An 18,361-nucleotide genomic window follows, 5' to 3' on the forward strand; every position below is an offset into this window, starting at 1 on the left:
CCCCAGTACAAATGAGTATATCCTTCCATTGAAGCATGTTTGCTAAACTTAACTGTTACCTGCTTCCTGACAATGAAACACTTAGATGAACGGCTTTCCTTCGAGTGACCCGACTTAAAACATGGGTCAAGGGTGTTTTCCTTTCACTTTCACACTTTGCCAGTAAGATCTCATATTGGAAGATCATCACTCGCCTGGGTAAGTCACACATGCACACAAATTTCATGTCTAGGGATTCAAAAAATATTTTTATTACTTCTTAATTTTGATTATTTTCTTATCTGACTCATGGTTTCAGCTCTACACCTGTCAGGGGAACAACTACCACTGACAAACACACAGGCTGTAAATGGAAATGGATTTTTTTTAATTATTATTATTAACCTTAACTATGCCCAAACTTAATATTTGCCAGTCAATTATAACTCTGTGTCAAGGTTTTATATTTTAAAAATATAAGATAAAATAAAAAACGAACTAACTACAAACTAAATCAAAAAAGCTTCCGCAAACCACAGGTTTTTTAGGCTATTAATGTTTCACAATTTAAGCATCTAAACGTCTCAATGTTTAGGTTTAAAATCATATGGCCTAGTCAAAAACTATTGTACTTAAATCTAATTAATTGAAAAATATATATATGTATCTGTGAAAAACAATATGGAACTCACTGTGAATTGCATATCAATATGCATCAACTACCTACCTATATAACTAATGTTAAAACTATCTTGTAAAAACAGGCCAGAAAAGGTTTCTCCCAAAATTACGACCAAGTCTGTTTGGGATTTGGGGGAGCTTTACCAAAAGAATGGTTTGATTCCCATCATAACTGGGAGCATGTACAGAGGAAATGGGCCGACAGCCACAAAGTGGTCGAGGGAAGAAAAACAGGTAGTCTTGAAGCGTGGAACAATGAATAATGTTGGAACGCTGAATGCATTTACACAAGAGCCAGAGTTTGATGTCTGGAGACAAGAGAAGAGAAGGATAAAGGAAGAGGAAGAAAGGAGAGAGAAAGAGAAAGTAGATTGATGGACAGAGAAGAGGATGTGAAAAATGACAAGATACAGACAAGGGAAAAGATGCTGCGTCGAGGAATTAGCAAGTGTCAGTCATGTTTCTGTGACCTTGTTTTAACACTGCAGAGGAGATTTCATCTATAGTGACGTACATACCGTATCTTTGTCTCTTTGTGACAGAGTGAGTGGCAGGCAGGAGATGGTTCTGCCATTAATAAGTAAATACAGTGAAATATTCACTCATCAAAGAAGAGCGTGTGAGTGTGCACACCGCCCACGGGGAGTAAAGGCTGTTACCATTTTTCAATCATTATGTTCCCTCTTCTCCCACTCATTGGCACCACTCCTAATCCAACTTTCACTTCAAGCCTTTTCTCTTCTTCTGAAAAAACAACCAACACTTGCTCTCTTTCGTTAAGTCATATCCCTTTGCTCATCATGTTGCCCACTCAGTGCTCCAGCATGTCAGTCTGGCTAAGGACTCTGGACGTGAAACATATGGATATCGGAGCCCAACCTTGTCCATAATGGATTTCAGCTTCTCTTGGTTAGTGAATCAAGGAGAGAATGAGCAAGTGGAGCACGCAAAGACAGTTTCTGATACAAACATACACAAACTGCTTTTCATTAACTGCTCAGTGACTAACATCTGAGATGCTTTAACAACCAACAAACATGAACAAAAACAAGGAACTCAAACTAGATGACAGGCCGGGCTAAGAAACTGCAAACCAGCACTGTTCTCATGTGAATGTTATGCTGATAATATAATGTTAAACGAGTGATCTTGAACAATTAGCACGGTGACATGAACAACATGCTGTGCGGGGACAGTCTCAGTGTGAACAACCTGACCTTGTAAAATGTCACTTTACGGTGTCTGACCTTTTTAGTGTGCACAAGACACAGTGGGGTGTTGAATTCAACCTTCCTCTCTCTCTCTCTCACACACACACACACACACACTTGTACATATACAAACAAGGGAGATACTTACAGCAGGGGCACCTCAACAATCAGGTGAACAAGGTTGGACAACAGCTCCTCAAGGAGGTCCTGGCTGCCTGTTTCTACACAAGAGGTTAGGGGACTTATTATATGAGACATATACGGCAGCTCCCTGTTGATCACAGTCGGTCTCTCTTTGCTTCTTCGAACTCCCATAGTACCAATCCTTTTCCCTATCCTTCCCATGATTCATATTTCATGCTTGCTGTACAGAGGAGTGGGATAGAGGGAAATTAGCTAATTGGGGTTACAGGGTTACTACAGGGTTCACCAAGTTAAATGTTAAGTTAAATTTTTAGACACATTTTCCCATTATTTCCAAAGGAAAGAATTACAACAATGATCTATATAATTTATTAAGCGAACGCGATAAGGACCCAGATAAGCGGCAGAAAATGGATGGATGGATCAAACAATTTGCAATGATTTTTGCTAAAAATACCCATAATGAGACAGTGAGCTTCCTGTTACTGTAGCTAGCAGGAGTGTAGGGTGGAGGGGGTTGCTAAAGGTTTGATGGCTCTGATGAAACCCCAAAAAGAAACACTGAACAGCCTCCAGTGAACACTATTCACTGTAGCAGCACTGCTCTTTTTCCTTAAGAACCTCTCCCAACAGCCTGCGATCAGACACAAAACCATGTTATAACTGTGTAGGACTTTTGTAAGTTAAATTTAATGTTTTTTTTCATACCTTGCAAGGTCATTTTCTGAGGAAACTATACTCAGTGTTTTTTAAGACTTTTCAAGACCTGTAGAAACCCAGGGGTGGCTCTGTCTGAGGAGGTAGAGCAGGTTGTGTGGTCATGTGGATGCAGATTCAGACTTATTAATGGATTTTCTCAGAGATAGCTGATCCAGGTCAGTAGCCAGAGGTATTTGTGCTCAATTAAAAAGCCAATTTCTTATCCAACTTTAGGTATGAAGGCAAGCGTTACACGTTTGACCCCTGTGACAATAGTTAGTTGAGGATGTTGTTCATAAGATTTCTCAGCAGATCATGTGGCTTTTTCTAAACTTTAGATTTAAAGCACTGTCATTTTTGTCTTAGACAATGCAGCTGTTACTCCACATGTACAACACGAGTGGTGGTCAATCGATATCACATGTAGCTGATTTCATTATGCAATTTATGGCCCCACCTCAAAGTCACACACCATCCTTTTCCATATCAATCTGTGACGGAGCTCACCTCCACAGGAGCCTGGCGCCCTCTCCTGGTAGGAAAACTGTAGGTGCAGCTCTTCTTCATTCATCTCCCTGATGAACACCTTGAGCAGGCAGCGAATCATGAACAGTGCGTTGTGGGCCTGCCAGATAAACAGCTGACTGCAGAGGAGAAAGAAAAAGAGGACACCACATTCGAGGTCAATGACTGTGACAGAAATAAATGCTATGGAGAGGCTGGCTACGTGCGGTGGATTTATGGCCTACATTTACCAAGGAAAGCTTGGCTGACTGTGTATTTTAAAAGCCATACAGGGATGCAAGGTATTCCTGAATAACATAATGATGCTTCCCTTTTATACTTCCTTGTCTTTTATATCTTTTTTTAATGCCTTTCCTGATGTCTTAAATAAAGCAAAGCACTTTGAACTGCTTTGTTGCTGAAAAGTGCTATACAAATAAACTTTACTTGCTTAACATCACTAAGGGCTCTACTGAATATCATATGCATCTCCCTCTGTACTACTAAAAATGGCGACATAAAACTGCAATACAGCCTTTTGAAAACCCAAGAAAACTGTGAGAATAACGTTGCTTTCACCAAAGCATATAATAATACTATAAAAGTTACTTCGTAATCATATATGACAGAGACAGAATTGGGACAAAGTTGGTGAGACACAAACAAATCTGCACGTGCAATTATGTAATGTTTGTTTATGGGGCAAAATGTGAGAAAAATAGATGGGAGTGAATGGGGAGTGATAACGACAACCTCTAATGATGTTTGAAAAAGAGTTCCCACCCAAAGCATTTTGTGACTTGGGCAGGGTCAGTCTCTGTGGAAATGGAGCTTGGCAGGCAGCAAGTGGAGAATAATGTCACATGTGTTGATGGTTATACCTCAGCAGTTTTCTCATGGGAAACTAAAACCACTTCAGTGTTTCTCCCCTATAAAAAAAATAGGGATTCCCTGATGTCCTGTGATCGAACAATAACTGGCCTGCAGGCTCAGTCATTACCGACACAGTCCTCTGGTTTCATTCTCTCCTCTGAGGTTCCCATACTCACTCTTGGCATTCTGTAGAGATTTTCAGCTCTTTGGTTCTTCCCAGGAAAATTCTCACAAGTGCGCCAAAGTTCCCCGTTCTGGGATTGTTTTCAACTTTGGAAAAAAAGGAGATAACTTATCAGCAGCATTACATAAGCTACAGAAACATGCTTATTTGAAAATTTGGCATGCAAACAACAAGAAAAATGTTTATTTTCTTTTTAAAGTCTGGAGAGGTTGATATTCATTGTGACCAAGGTACTGACCAATAAAAAAAAAACACATGAAACATATTAATATCATAGGCAACGTACTGAGGATCTTGGCCAGGGGGATGACAGCCTCCTCCAGCAACTTGGAGTCTCCACTGTTTTAAAGGAAAAACAGAGTAGAGTTAGAAAGAAAAGGGGAGGAAGATACTTAGAATATATGCAAGAGCTCTGCTCTCTATCATCATGCTAGAAATCTGCAATATATTCAAAGACTATAAACATTCCAATAATGTTTGCCTGCAGTGGCTAAAAAAACAGAAAAAGAATCGAGAATTTAAATCATATAAATCCTTAGCAAAGTCTTAAAGGCCGGGTCTGTAAAAATGGAGAAACTAGCAAAAGTAGCTAGATTTTTACATGTATCCAACCGAAAAAATCCCATCTCCTCCCTTCAGGCCTCCATCCAAAGCCACTCCCTCACGACACATGTACACTCACTGCCTGAATACTACTGGAGGGTCTACTATAATGATGACGAGACCGGTTGCCGTCACCATCTTGGCTCCACCACCGGGCCTTTTGTTTGTTCTGTACACTGACTGATAGCCTCTCTTAGCTTTACTAACAAATAAACAGCTCTGCTGAATGCCACGGTCATATAAACACAAGCAAAACAGCCATCATGAACACAATGTTACCTTTAGCTCATAGTTGCTATTCACTCGGCTCAGAGGCTGTGCTTTGTGCTGTTAGCCCACTAAACGAAACCTCTAGTACGTCTGTCATGGTACCCACATTTAAGAGTTGCTACCCTCTAATGTTCTTCGGCTCCGTGGGTGTGTGCTTGGTGCTGGGTAGCTGCAGCTCACATTGTGGCTGGACTTTGTCTGTCAGTGTTGTGCGACTAGCTCGCCAGCTTTATCAGTCTGCTTAGTCTAGTGGAAGATATCGGTGATGCACAATGGCTCACACAGGGAGAAGGAGCGCAGGTACGTAGGCAGACAGGTGGGTCGGCCATCCAATCATTTCATTTGGTCCGAATGAAATGATTGGATGGGCTTATTACAGGCCTGTGACAGCAACAGACACTAATTTTTTTGTTTTGTCAAACCATTTCATTTACTGATTGCAGTAGGGCTGTTAGGAAAACTGTATACCCTGCCTTTAATGAGATGCACAAAGATATACTAGGATGGAAAGCACAATGTTTTCTAATATTATGAGAGAAAAAAAAAAATATACTAATGAAATCTATACATTTTGATTAGAGTTCAGTGCAGAGCCAGGCTACCCATTTCCCTCTGCTTCCTATCTCTGTGCTAAGCTACGCTAACTGGCTGCTGCCTCTAGCTGCACGTTTATCAGGGGTATCAACTTTGGCATCCAATTTCTGTTATGCGAATAAGCGTGCTTCAAAAAGTTGAACTATTCCCGTAAAAATGTCTGATTTTCATTCATGCGGTCTATTATTCACTTCACAGATACTATTAATCCATTTTCAGTTCAGCTATTTCACAGCTATGCTTTATATTATGCAGAATGTATTTACATAGTCTGGCATTCAAAACTCTCAGTGGATAAATCCTTTACTTGACCCTAACAAATCGTCATCTTTCTTTAAGAGTTAGGTAAGATAATAATTCATCTGACAGGTGAATACATAAAGTTATTCTGTGCTACAGCTGAAAAAAGTAGCTGATAAATTGATTAGCTGATCAACAGAAAATGAATCGACAGCTGTTTAGATAATCGGTTAATTATTGTTTGTAATTTTTCAAAGAATAAATTACCATACATTCCCTGGTTCCAGCTTATCAATTATTGCTACTTTCCATATTTTTATGAAGTTTAACCAAGTATCTGCAGGTTTTGGACTGTTAGTCAGAGAAAACAATAATCTATTTATTTTCTGACATGTTACATAATACATAATTACATACATAATTAAAAAAAGTTAAAATAGAATTTGGATAAGGTTGCCACATTTTTGGTTACACCGGGAAAGCATAACCTAAAAGTGAGCAGGATCAGTGCACAAGCTCTGTTAACAAAGTTACAGAGATGAAACATCCTGACTAAATTAATATTTAACATCAGTCACATTCCAGCTGCAAAAGAGAATGCAGTGTCTTTTTAGCACCATTTATAAAAGGCCATAAAGTTAACTTCTCAGCCAAGCTGGACAATAACCCTGCTGGACTCTCATACATTACTTGGATTTCTCTGTAAACATCCCATCTACAGTTGAATACTGACTTCTGGCTGGGTTGTCTGTTGGTATAGCATACTGTGACTCTTGGGTAGATGGTTGTGGAAATTTGTCAAAAATTAAGGAATTTTCAAGAAGCTGTTTGAGAAGTCACTCATTGTTTGTTGTCCCCTAAATATTGTAACACACCGGCGATACATATTTGATGAGAAACACCTCAAGGAGATAAACTTCCCAAAAACCCTTAAGGTCTACAGGTCAGGAAATTTTGCTATTGCCACTACCAATATTGACTTGTTGTTTTAACTTAGTTTGCCTCCCTTCCTGGTCGTGTTCTTATTGCAGCAGTCTGAAAGTACTGGACTGTAATATACTAGCACATAAAAGAACCTGCCTATGTGAGTGTTTGTTTACCTGCTGGTGGGACTGATGAAAGTGAAAGAGATGAGTTGGTTCCAGAACGGATCATTCTCCGATATGGACTCTGTGCCCACCAGGGCCTTGAGGCTGGGGTTATCGGACAGGTCGCTGACCTGGCTGGTGTTGGCACCCATCTCTACTGGCTCCACTCAGCCAGAATCACCACTCTTCACTGCTTTTTCACCAGGCATATGCCAAATCCTAAAAGAGAGGAAATGCTTTCATCTTTGGTGCCATCACAAAGATTAATTATTAATACACAGCACATCTTCCAGTTGTTATTAGCTCAGTATTAACAGGCTGTCACAATATCCAAGATGATCTGATGACCATACCTGCCTTACCAGAGGGTGGTTTTTTTTTTTTTTTTTTTTTTAAATTTGCCCGGCACCCAGAGTTTCTCTCTTAAATACAGGGATCATAGAGGACCAAAAAATGCCCATACAAACATCTGTTTAGAGTAAAAGGCAAGTATGAGATATAGCTGGCAAAGCTGAAGATAACTATCATTCAGATTAAACATCACCTCTAAATTCGTTTTACTAATCTATGGCAAGGCTACTTCACACATAGCAGAGCCATAGTGGGTGCCTTTGTTATATGCACAAATGTTAGGAGCTGATAATTAATACAAGAAGGTATGCTGCACATGGGGCTAATGGTGTGGATCTCTATCAGTGTATTTTTCAAACCAAATTCTTGATTTGAGCAATTAATAGTAAGGGAAATAGATCTCCCCTCACCAATTCCAATACATACATACATTCATGAGAGAGGCCAAGTTAGCTGCAGGATGCTATATAACGAAACAGGATGTTTCTTGAAATGACACGCCTTTGGCACACATGTGTAGCCGGCGAGCCAACATTTGCCCAAGTGGACTGGAGCACATCACAAGCACAAAATGGTGTTAAACCACAGAAGAGTAGACATTGTGCCTCTCACGTATCAATGCATGTACACTAAAAGGCTAAAACATGAGCTAAGAAACATGCCACCAAAACATCTCCATTTTCTGAGACAGATTGTTGTTTCCAGATTCAGTGGGCTATCGTCTTTAGCTGCATCTGCCCAGAGCATGACTGCACTTGTATCTACTGCTTAAGTTAACCATGGAATGTAATCAACTTGCATGACGTTAGCTAGCTAGTCCTGTTTCAAGTGCAGGAAATAGTCTGTCCCTCGGCAGTTTTGACCCTAAACACGGCATACCGACAATCCCAAATTAGCATGAAATTTTAACTAGGTAAATTACTGATTGATGAGCGTATCCGGTTAATCCGTAATTTATAATTTACTGTCCAGAAAGCAGCTAACGTTCACTGCTTGTTTGCAATCAGCTGACCGCTCGGCTTACCTGTCATCAATGCTTCTCGCACTTTCCGTGGCTCTTTCGGCTCCCCGGACCGTTAAATGGCGACTGTTTTCACCATAAACCAGGAATTTTACCCAATTTGTTTACCAGGTGTGATTTGCAAAGGAAAATTCTTAAAATGGTGGAAAATTTGAGACAATTAACTTTACTCTACATACTCCTCTCCTCCATGTTTTCCACGTCGCCACCCCTTGCGTAATGACGACATATAGGCGTTGATCGTGTATGTGACGTTGCAGATAGAAATAGGACTGATAGATACAACTAGCATGATCAAGACTTCCATTTCTATCTCCCACAAGTTCTCTTAAAGGAATTAAAACATTTGGTAACCCCCTCAGGATGTAATAATTTTACACAGGCACTGCTTACACGTTTACTGTCCGAAATTAAATCAATATGAACGTCAAACCACTTTCTAAATAAGTCAGGAAATGATCACTTTTCACATTCATTGATTTATCAATAAGTTTGACTTTGAAACACTATTCCTGTCAAGAGTGGACACATATAGGATCACACAAGTACATGCTGGTTTCTTTTCTCATTCATTCAGAAACACCAACTAAAAAAAGACTGAAGATTAATCTATTCAGCAAAGCAAGCACGGTGCAGTGGCGTAGTTTTTAATGGAATTATTTTTAAGTGTCAGCTGACTGATGCAAGCAATTGCAAACGTAATGTAATCAAAAAAGAGTCTCAGCCTTGTAATCACAGGGGAAAAAAACACCAGTGGAATTATGTTTCTCAAGTCTGATTTACAGTCGAAACAACTTTACCTGAGGGTACCTGAATTGAGCTCCATGTTTTATGGCGATTTTTGTTCACCAAAAGGGAAAGGCCATTATTAACCCCACCTCAAACCAGCCAAATAACTTGAATTTCTGAATACAAGTCAATAAAAATGTAATTTTTCCCCCCAATTCTCTCACAATCACTCGTACTGCACACTGCACATTATAAATCCTCTTTTACTGAAATGTTTTAACCCCTATTTTCCCATCCAGCTTTCCTGTGGTCTGGTATCAAATAAATGTATAATTTGGCCACTTTCCCTATTGCTGAATAAAAAAATTCTATACCACTGTGAAATACACTATATTATAGCAGGAAATTGTTAACAGAGACTTCACAGATTGATAACATAGGTTATTAATCTAATAGAGGCTGGAGACAATATGACAAGATGCAGGAATTCTTACTTGCTACAATTGCAGTAATATTTTCTATGTTCTGTCCATTACTTCTTTCATGGAATTGACTGATTTGCTGTGATAAAAAAACATGCACAAGTCACTGCCTCAATGATACACAATATGAAATTAAGCGTCAAGTAATGTCCCTTTTGCTGTGTTGGTTAAAAAGCCTAAGATATTAAGTTTTTCATCTGAATTTTTTCATTGCTGCATGCTGCACTTAAATTAATTACACTTAATTAAATTACACTTGCCTGCTTCAGATAAACTTTAACTTTTCACTGGAGGTGTTTGAAAAAAAAGCCTAAAATCTTGTTTTCTTTCACATTTATCACTACAAAAATCGATGACAATGTTCAATCACAACCCAATTATACACACGAATCAAATTTCTTTCACACGTAGTGTTTAAAATATCATAAATCACAAAAAACAAACCAAATCGATTCCTTTATAATATGAGGTGAGCAAAGTAGTTGAAGCACAGCTTGGTATGGGAGCAATAAATGAGCATCTATTATTTGAAGGTTTTATTTTATTCATTCATCAAACTGCAAATTTGTCTGAGGAACCATTCCAGACATTCTGAGACTGAATATTCAATACAATAAATGCATTTATAGATTTAATACTAACAATGAAAATATTTCAACAATAAGCGATTTCTTAAAGTTAATGCAAATGAAAAAAAAAAAACAAGGTACATACAGTTTGGAAGGTTAAAAAAACCACCATTCAAAGAAGACTGATAAATTAATTCATAGTTTCTCTATATTATATCAATGGAATATTTACACTGTTTTAGATGCATTATAAACATTTGGAGCCGTCAATCTGTCTTCTTATCTGCTGCTATTGTCGATCCATTGGCAGTGGCCTCCCCATTGCTTTCAGGCTGAAACACATCAGAAAGAAAATGCCTATAAATGCGGAATGCTTTGAAAGAAGTTTAAAACTAACTCCAACATCATTTGTGGTTCAATTACATAAAATTCAATCACTTTAAATTATGTTAAATATGTCAAAATATATTCAGAGTGTCTGGATGAGCTGTGCGGTTCCTATGAAGTGAGTTGTAGAATCATATATAAAATACTTAAAGTTTCACTGTTGTGCAGTACATGAGACCACACACACACACACACACACACACACATATACATATATAAAATCAACATACAATATTGAATTATCGCCCAGCACAACACAAATAAATAAATAAGTGTCCAATTATTAAAATAAAATAATTGCTGTTCCATTAGCTTACCTTGTAAGTCACGTTGCTCTTTTCACTAAGTTTTTGGTCATTAGTGCCGGTCTCCTGGACCGCTTTTTTGGTCCAGAATGTATTGATAATTGGTGAAATGAAAGGGTAGAGGATGGGCTCCAGGAACCTCTTGTACACCCACAACAGGACAGGAATCACTATACAGGGAATGCACACCATGGCTGTGGCTCAGAAAGGCTGCCAAAAATATGAGATCTGAAACTGAGACAGAAGACACAGATTCATGTGGTGTCAAAAAAGTATAATAACATACCTTCATCAGGGGTTGTACATAAATCATGACCAACTGAACAATCTCAAGACACCCCATGGAAGCCCATATGGAACAGAACTCTACATTTTCTTGAGAAAAATGTTGTGATGGTGCCTGAAGAAAAAAAAACTAAACATTATGCTAGAGTGGTGCTAAATGGTTTGCAGGGCATTACGAGATGGTTGCTGTGGCTGTGTTAATGTTTTGAGATAATATATTTATTCAGTGTCTTTACAGGAGGTTGGTGTTTGGTAAGATCTGTACGTACAAGCGAGTCATTCATGAGATCCAGGGGATCTTTCAACACCGTGGACAGAACACAAGGTCAAAGTCAGAACCAAAACATTGTATTTCTAATTATTCAACCTCATCTTTCACATCAATTTCATTTTCCTGTCAAACAGGTGTGCATTAGACAGCACTAAATTGGACTTGTGATGATGAAAAATAGAAGAAAAAACAACTACAGTACTTCCTGTGACCTTTGGAAGCACTTTCTCTGAATTGTATTTAGAAAAATGCCATCTGACAATTCTGTTTTCACAGTTTTAGTACTGTGAGCTCATTAGCCACGGATGATCGAGAGCCAACAGCGGCAGAGTTGCTTTGTTTTATCAGCCATCCACAAGACGTTAGATGTTGAAGCTCCTCCTCAGACTGCAGAGAGTATTTTTGTGTGATATTAATTAACTTTTCTTGTTATTGATCAGTGGCTATTATAATCACAACGTCATCAGACTGCCTGTTAGCTAACGCTAGCTTCCTGCCTTCGCTCGTTGGTGACAGGTTTGAAAAACTGTGATTAGCCGGTAGACTAAACACTTTTACAATCATTCAGATTTAGCTGAGCAATATTTCTCACCTCTGTAAATTACAACACACCAATGTTCACACGTACTGTCGACGTAGAAGCGATGTTTCTCAGGTGTTATGTACAGTGCTGCGAAGTCTCTGGAATGCTACCGCACATGCGCAGAAACTCATTTCCGTAAACTACAAGCCAGAAGCGGAAGTTGTTAGAAACCCGGGGCGGCTTTCTTCAAAACACAACCGTGTGAATGTCTGAATAACACCTTTGTAAGTTACTGACATAGTTGCTAGTAATTTATTTTAAAGCTTATGTGCAGTGGGTGCTACAGAATGTAATACACTGCGCTGAATATAGCATTTTGATATATATTTTATTTTAAACTCCAGCTACACGTGATTAGCTGCCATGTAACTTAACTGCTAGCTAAAATTATGTCATAAACAAACAGTAAATTCTACCTTTCTCGGCTAGGCTTTCGTACATGATTCGAAAACTAAAATGCTTTTAAAGTTGCTATTATTACACTGTTTTGTGCAGGCCGTCCAAACGTTTCTTGCAGAGTTATTTCGTGTCTCTTTTTTTATTTCAGTGCCACAATGCCTCTGTCGACCCAGTCGCAGGCCGATGATGAACAATACGTTTTAGTAGCCAGTTTGGACAATGCTCGCAATCTGTCCAACATACTGAAAGCAATCGCCTTCAAAGACCATGCCATTTTCAGCGCCACACCCAACGGCCTGAAGGTCACCGTGGAGGACTCCAAATGTCTGCAGGCCAATGCCTTCATCCAGGTGTGTTTGCTCCACATGTGTGATAATCCTCTAACTCAGATGAAGTGATCCAGTTGAATGTAGCCCCTCCAATGGTGATACTCCAGGGAACCAACATGTCTTCTGTTTTTTTTACTCCAGGCTGAGATCTTCCAAGAGTTCACCATAAAGGAGGATTTGGTGGGTTTTCAGGTCAACCTCACTGTTCTGCTGGACTGCCTCAACATCTTTGGAGTAAGCACAGTACCAGGTAAAGATAAGGGAAACCTGATTTGGAGAGTGGGCAAAACAATGAAACCAGACATTCAAGCAGCACAGTTTACTAAATTCACCTCTTTAGTCATCATTATTTTAATATCTCCTTCGTGTGATGTTGCAGGTGTATCAACAGCCTTGCGGATGTGCTACAAGGGATATGGCTACCCTCTGACCCTGTTCCTGGAGGAGGGCGGGGTGGTGACTGTGTGCAAGCTCAACACGCAAGAACCAGAAGAGCCAATTGACTTTGAGTTCTGCAGCGCCAATGTCACAAACAAGGTGGAGTATCACTATTTCATACAATAAAAGATGTTTATGAATTAAGCGGTTTAACAGAAACAAACCCATATGAACCCCCATGTGTAGAGGCTACACATAAACAGTAAATATGCACCTTTTCTGCCGCTGTCAATGGCTTGCTTACTTCACAGAACCATTAAGAATACACAAGTGCAAATTTAATGACAACAATGCTTCATTGATTACCATTAATGAGTCTCTGGCTTTGTTTAAAGGCGATCCTGCTGTCAGAGAGCCTGAAGGAAGCCTTCTCTGAACTGGACATGACCAGTGAGGTGCTACAGATCACCATGTCCCCCAGCCAGCCATACTTCAGGTGTGTTGTCAAAAGTGAAATAGCTTTTTAAAGCTTCACTACTTGTTCTACAGTATAATGTTTACAGGACACAGATTTACATTTAACCTCCTCTCAATAGTTAAACCGTCAAATCTATCAACGTGAAGGAAGCTTAAACTTTCTTCAGCCTTTTTTGTTTGTGTAGACTGATTGTAGACCGCAAAACATAGCTCCTGCACAGTCAGTGCTCATGTGAAATGTATCTACTACCTTCATCAGACATTGTTATAACAAAATTCTCTACATTTGCCATTCAGTGTGAACAGAGTCATGACTTCTCCTGCACACCCGTCCCAATGCAAGGGCTCAAAGATGACTTTTTTTTGCATTAGACTGATCCTGAATTCTTGAGTTTTATGAATATTGCTTACGGACGCCTCTGAATACTACTAAATTATTCTTTGGCTTGTTCTTTTCTCCAGGTTGTCTACATTTGGGAACTCAGGAAATGCCCATTATGATTATCCCAAAGATTCTGACATGATGGAGCTGTTCCGATGCACCAAGACACAAACCAACAGGTTTGCATGGAGAAATAAACTTTACTGCTATGAGCCCGACGTGTACAAAGGGAACTGGACACAGTAACTCCATAAGGACATGTAACCCTTAGTAGTGGTATTATTAATTACACATTTGCTTTTCCCACTATGTCATGTCAATTCTGTTGCTTCAGCTGTTGTTTGTTTGATGTTAGAGCTGAGAAATAGTCTCGTCTCTGTATCTGCCCGTAGTGACTTCTATTAAAGCTCCACATTCTGTTGTGTCCTCTCTGACAGGTATAAGATGTCGCTGCTGAAGCCGTCCACCAAAGCCCTGGCTTTGTCCTGTAAAGTCTCTGTGAGGACAGACAGCAGGGGCTTCCTCTCGCTGCAGTACCTGGTCAGGAACGACGACGGACAGATCTGCTTTGTAGAATATTATTGTTGTCCCGACGAGGAGGTGGAGGAGGAGTGATTACAACCTGTTGAATTCCCCTTTTAAATAAGCACCTTAACTTCAGTGGTGGCCTGTTGCTTAGAATGTGAAGGCAAAGTCTGCCAGAGAAAGCAGCAACAGCCAGTGGGCTGCACACAGGGAAAAAAAGGTTGGACTTAATGGACATAGTGGACAAAAGATTTCATCATTTGCCAAAAAGTCACATTTGAGTGGAGCATTGCCTTGAAAGATAATGTCACCTGTGTGTAGTTAGACCACTATCATACTGAGTTCAGAATTTCACAGACAATGTGGGAAATTGTATGTACAGTTACTCTATATTGTCTTAGTTATTGCTATGGAGACCGAGGTATTTTGAGTCCCTCAACATACAAACATTGCCTGTAACTTTGAGTCTAGGTGGTTTATAGTCCAGTTGCGGACATGATCTGTCTGTGTCCATATCTGATCTCATGTTTCTGGAGCTTTTCCTGCCCTTTTCTCTTCACTCATGTAGTGAGTTGGTTGACAGCCCATAAAATTTGACATTTAAGACATGGCACTTTTTCTTTAAATTAAACAGTCAAATTTGTCCCTCATGTGTCCCGCAACGTGTTTGCGGATACTCGGCGTATACATAAGATGATACAAACAGTAAGTTTGAATTGTTTTATTTCCATGACATAGAAAACTGTAGTCACTCAAAACTAATACATTTTTTTTACACTGAAATACTTACTTAAAAAAAAAAAGGATAGGCAAATATTGATTGCAGTATAGCTAAAACCTTTATGGCCCAATACAGCAACAGACATGGCAGCTGTAGATTTATGATTCTCTTGTACAGTCAGGTATGTGATAATTAAATTATGTGTTGCACATAAAGTCTTTTTGTGACCTAACCAAAACAACAATGTTGGACTGCAGACTGACTGTGCGGTTGGATTACCACATTTTGAGAAAATATGGAATCATGACAGCAGTAAGCCATTGACTTCGCTTAATCCAGTCTATCCAATTACCTGCGTGCCATCTGCATTCTTTGTCTTTTGAAAGCTTTGTGTTTGTTCTTCTTCACCACTTTTGGCTCGGGTGCTTCTGTCTGGATGTGGACAGACTTCTCCTCAGCAGGGGTTAGGAAGACATCGGCTGTAACGTCTCTGGCCAAATCCTCCTTCGCTTCAGTCCTCTTCATTTTCTGCATCTCCTTCACCATCTGCTTCTCGCGCACTTTGGCTGCCGCCGCCAGTCGGATCTCTCGTCGGTGCTGTGGGTGTGAGAAGAGAAAGGTCACTGGCAGAATCAGCAAATGTGTGATGTAGCAGGATAATGCCGGCACATTACAGCAGGTGTGATTCAATAAAATCACATGCTTTCAATCTAAACCAGCATGCACTGGATTTTACCATGTTAGGAGACTGGAAGTCTGGGTTTTCATAGAGCGTAGGTCCTCCAAAGCTCCCCTGAAAGACCTTGATGAGGTTGAGGACAAAGCGAGGGCCGACCTCCACTAGAGAGGCATCCTCCTCGATGATCTGAGTGTGGCACAGAGAAATTATTGCAACACATCCATCGCAAATAGGGAAATAAAAATCTCTGAACAGATAACAGAAGATACAATTTACTTCTCAAAGCTGTAAAATATTCCCTGAAAATGCAGATGTAAGCCCAGAAGATTGTGCTAATAAGCGACACATTACCTGATAGTTTCTAAACCATATCCTGTTGTCTGCAATGGTGAATGTGAAGACGTGGTCCACAAAAGGCTGACTCTTAGGGTGGTAGCGTGGAGTGGAAAATGTCTGCAACAGGAAAATGTAATGAATATTTCCATGAATTTAAAAATCTGGATATACATATACATATCTGGTATTACAAAACCGTTGTCAGGATTAATGTGTGCATCTTGTATACACACCTGGGTGAAGAGCTCCTTCAGTAAAGCATAGTGTGGCTCCTTATCAAATTTCTGTAGGAGAAAAATAGACAAACCAACGTTTAGGCACCTGTTCAGGTTATGACAACTTCTTTCCTTCGCTCATCTATCAGCTGTCAACATGCACCAATGTATATTCAATGCAAACAGTTTGTCAGAGCAGCTAGAGAATACAAGAAATAATGTATTATGGAAAACGTGTTCTGGTTTTTGTTCAGAATGCAGTGACATCAAGAACAATGAGCTTGGTCTTCTCTAGTTGTAACCAACCTTTTCATAATAAATTCAAAGTTATGATTAAGCACAAAAACCAAACTTTTGTTGTTACTAGCCTTTCAAAATAAGAGTATTTCCCACTTTACTCGGTTTTATACTATATATCATACAATATTAAATGAAACACCTTCATCTGGTCTCATGTTTGAATGGAATTACAGGTCTTTGTGGCATAAAGCTGCCCATCACTCATATCTCCTCCTAGTACAATTATATTATTGACAACATGTGCCAGAGCTACTCACAGGATCAAACGAGAGCAGCGGCCTGGATCCTTTAAGGCAGTTTCCTGTCATCTTGAGTTCAGCCAGTGTATGAACTGTGCAGGCGACAATAATATAGTTCAGAATAATTCAATTTTTCCCATGGCAGATTACAGGCGTAGACAGAGTGTAGGGCAGATGTAACTCACTGTTTTGAACTAGAAACTTTGCAGAAGGTCCATGGGGGCAGTTTGAAATCCTGTAAACAAGAACATCGTTGAGTTTGCTTAAATTTGCTGTACAACAGCGGGCCAGCTTAATGTTAAGGGAACGCAAGTAAGATCAAATACTCACCACATGTAGAGGTCCTGCTTCTTTTTGGCCTCAAAAAACAGGCATTTGTTGCAGTTTTTGATTTCACACACCTGGGAACACAGCTCATCTTTAGCTATGCTGAAATGCATATTATATACATATAAATATATATAGTCTGACCAAATTGAAATTGAAATAATAAACTCACCTCATTAACAACAAACAACTTGTCCTTCCTGTCCATTTTTGTGTCTAGCAGACAAAAGATAAAACTTGTTATCATCTCAGTCCAACACAAGTAGCAAGCATTAGCACATGTGGCTGGGTAAAAACACTGACCTGCTTTTGAATGAGGCATCAAGGTCCTCAGGTCTTGCATCAAGTGTCTTGTTCTGAAGTTGATGCCTCTTGAGGAGAAAATAAGAACTCTTTCCTTGTTGGTCCATTTACCCTGTCAAAGAGAATTTATTCCATTACATCAAAACAAGCAAACTAAGAGATGTATATTGTTATTATGGGCATTTCCTCCATTCATCCAGATGGCCTAATCCCTTCCTACTATAGCCAGGAAATTAAATGTAGCTTGGTTATGCTCTGAACCTGGTTTCTCTGGTTTCAGACTGGGCAAGTAGTGATTTAACGTCATTTTCGTTAAATTATACTATTAATTGTGTTCGTTACAACTACAGAGTGTTAGCCGTTTTACTGTAGCAATGCCATTTAATAGCTTCTACCCCTGGTGAACTGGTTAGCTAACTAGCAACCAACTTCTGTGGCCAACAACAAACACATGCTCCTACCGACGAGACCGGTGCTGGAATTATAACTTCATTTTTCTTCTCCTCTTCGGCTTCACCTCCACCTGCTACAAATTTTCCTTTCTTTGCCTTTTTGTCAGCAGGAGCTGCTCCTCCACGTTTTCTCTTGGATGCCGACATGTTTGAACTCACGACGCAAATCTCGCGCAGACAGAAGTCCAAGTCAAGCAACACATGTGCGGGCAGAGCGCTGGAGGGTGGCCCCTAGTGGCGCGGAGG

At 39.7% G+C, this 18,361-nt stretch overlaps 3 protein-coding genes across 4 annotated transcripts in view; 1 reads left to right on the plus strand and 2 right to left on the minus strand.

Moving 5' to 3' along the window:
- The window catches only part of dym (dymeclin), a 50,788-nt gene extending 42,118 nt beyond the window's left edge, over nucleotides 1–8,670 (minus strand). The window contains exons 1-6 of the mRNA XM_070850090.1: nucleotides 8,446–8,670; nucleotides 7,083–7,289; nucleotides 4,562–4,614; nucleotides 4,268–4,361; nucleotides 3,222–3,358; nucleotides 2,020–2,092 (exon numbers count right to left, since the gene is read on the minus strand). Of these exons, the coding sequence (XP_070706191.1) occupies nucleotides 2,020–2,092; nucleotides 3,222–3,358; nucleotides 4,268–4,361; nucleotides 4,562–4,614; nucleotides 7,083–7,222 (497 nt within the window). The 5' untranslated portion in view covers nucleotides 7,223–7,289; nucleotides 8,446–8,670. The remainder of the gene's footprint in view (nucleotides 1–2,019; nucleotides 2,093–3,221; nucleotides 3,359–4,267; nucleotides 4,362–4,561; nucleotides 4,615–7,082; nucleotides 7,290–8,445) is intronic.
- Nucleotides 7,404–15,186, plus strand: rad1 (RAD1 homolog (S. pombe)). 2 transcript variants are annotated; one of them, XM_070850101.1, is made up of 7 exons: nucleotides 7,404–7,438; nucleotides 12,601–12,802; nucleotides 12,923–13,031; nucleotides 13,161–13,318; nucleotides 13,555–13,655; nucleotides 14,099–14,197; nucleotides 14,456–15,186. In XM_070850101.1, the coding sequence occupies exons 2-7, from the start codon at nucleotides 12,608–12,610 to the stop codon at nucleotides 14,631–14,633; spliced, it is 840 nt and encodes a 279-aa protein (XP_070706202.1). In that variant the 5' UTR covers nucleotides 7,404–7,438; nucleotides 12,601–12,607; the 3' UTR covers nucleotides 14,634–15,186. The 2 variants fall into 2 exon arrangements, with proteins under 2 accessions (XP_070706202.1, XP_070706201.1); XM_070850100.1 differs by lacking the exon at nucleotides 7,404–7,438 and adding an exon at nucleotides 12,063–12,277.
- Nucleotides 15,187–15,317: 131 nt separating this feature from the next.
- On the minus strand, nucleotides 15,318–18,275 carry bxdc2 (brix domain containing 2). Its single transcript, XM_070850099.1, has 10 exons — nucleotides 18,125–18,275; nucleotides 17,664–17,775; nucleotides 17,533–17,576; nucleotides 17,364–17,434; nucleotides 17,219–17,268; nucleotides 17,052–17,125; nucleotides 16,513–16,563; nucleotides 16,295–16,396; nucleotides 16,001–16,129; nucleotides 15,318–15,861 (listed from the first exon to the last, which is right to left on the minus strand). The coding sequence occupies exons 1-10, from the start codon at nucleotides 18,260–18,262 to the stop codon at nucleotides 15,613–15,615; spliced, it is 1,020 nt and encodes a 339-aa protein (XP_070706200.1). The 5' UTR covers nucleotides 18,263–18,275; the 3' UTR covers nucleotides 15,318–15,612.
- Nucleotides 18,276–18,361: the final 86 nt, after the last annotated feature.

This window comes from Pempheris klunzingeri, chromosome 19 (assembly GCF_042242105.1).
Source record: "Pempheris klunzingeri isolate RE-2024b chromosome 19, fPemKlu1.hap1, whole genome shotgun sequence".
Classification (NCBI taxonomy): Eukaryota; Metazoa; Chordata; class Actinopteri; order Acropomatiformes; family Pempheridae; genus Pempheris; species Pempheris klunzingeri.

Coding starts and splice junctions, on each gene's coding strand:
- rad1 (XM_070850101.1), top strand. CDS start 12,608: ATGCCTCTGTCGACCCAGTCGCAGGCCGATGATGAACAATACGTTTTA. Junction 12,803..12,922: donor AGGCCAATGCCTTCATCCAG/GTGTGTTTGCTC, acceptor TTTTTACTCCAG/GCTGAGATCTTCCAAGAGTT. Junction 13,032..13,160: donor TGGAGTAAGCACAGTACCAG/GTAAAGATAAGG, acceptor GTGATGTTGCAG/GTGTATCAACAGCCTTGCGG.
- bxdc2 (XM_070850099.1), bottom strand. CDS start 18,262: ATGTCGGCATCCAAGAGAAAACGTGGAGGAGCAGCTCCTGCTGACAAA. Junction 17,126..17,218: donor AAAGTTTCTAGTTCAAAACA/GTGAGTTACATC, acceptor TCGCCTGCACAG/TTCATACACTGGCTGAACTC. Junction 16,130..16,294: donor TATGGTTTAGAAACTATCAG/GTAATGTGTCGC, acceptor TGCCACACTCAG/ATCATCGAGGAGGATGCCTC.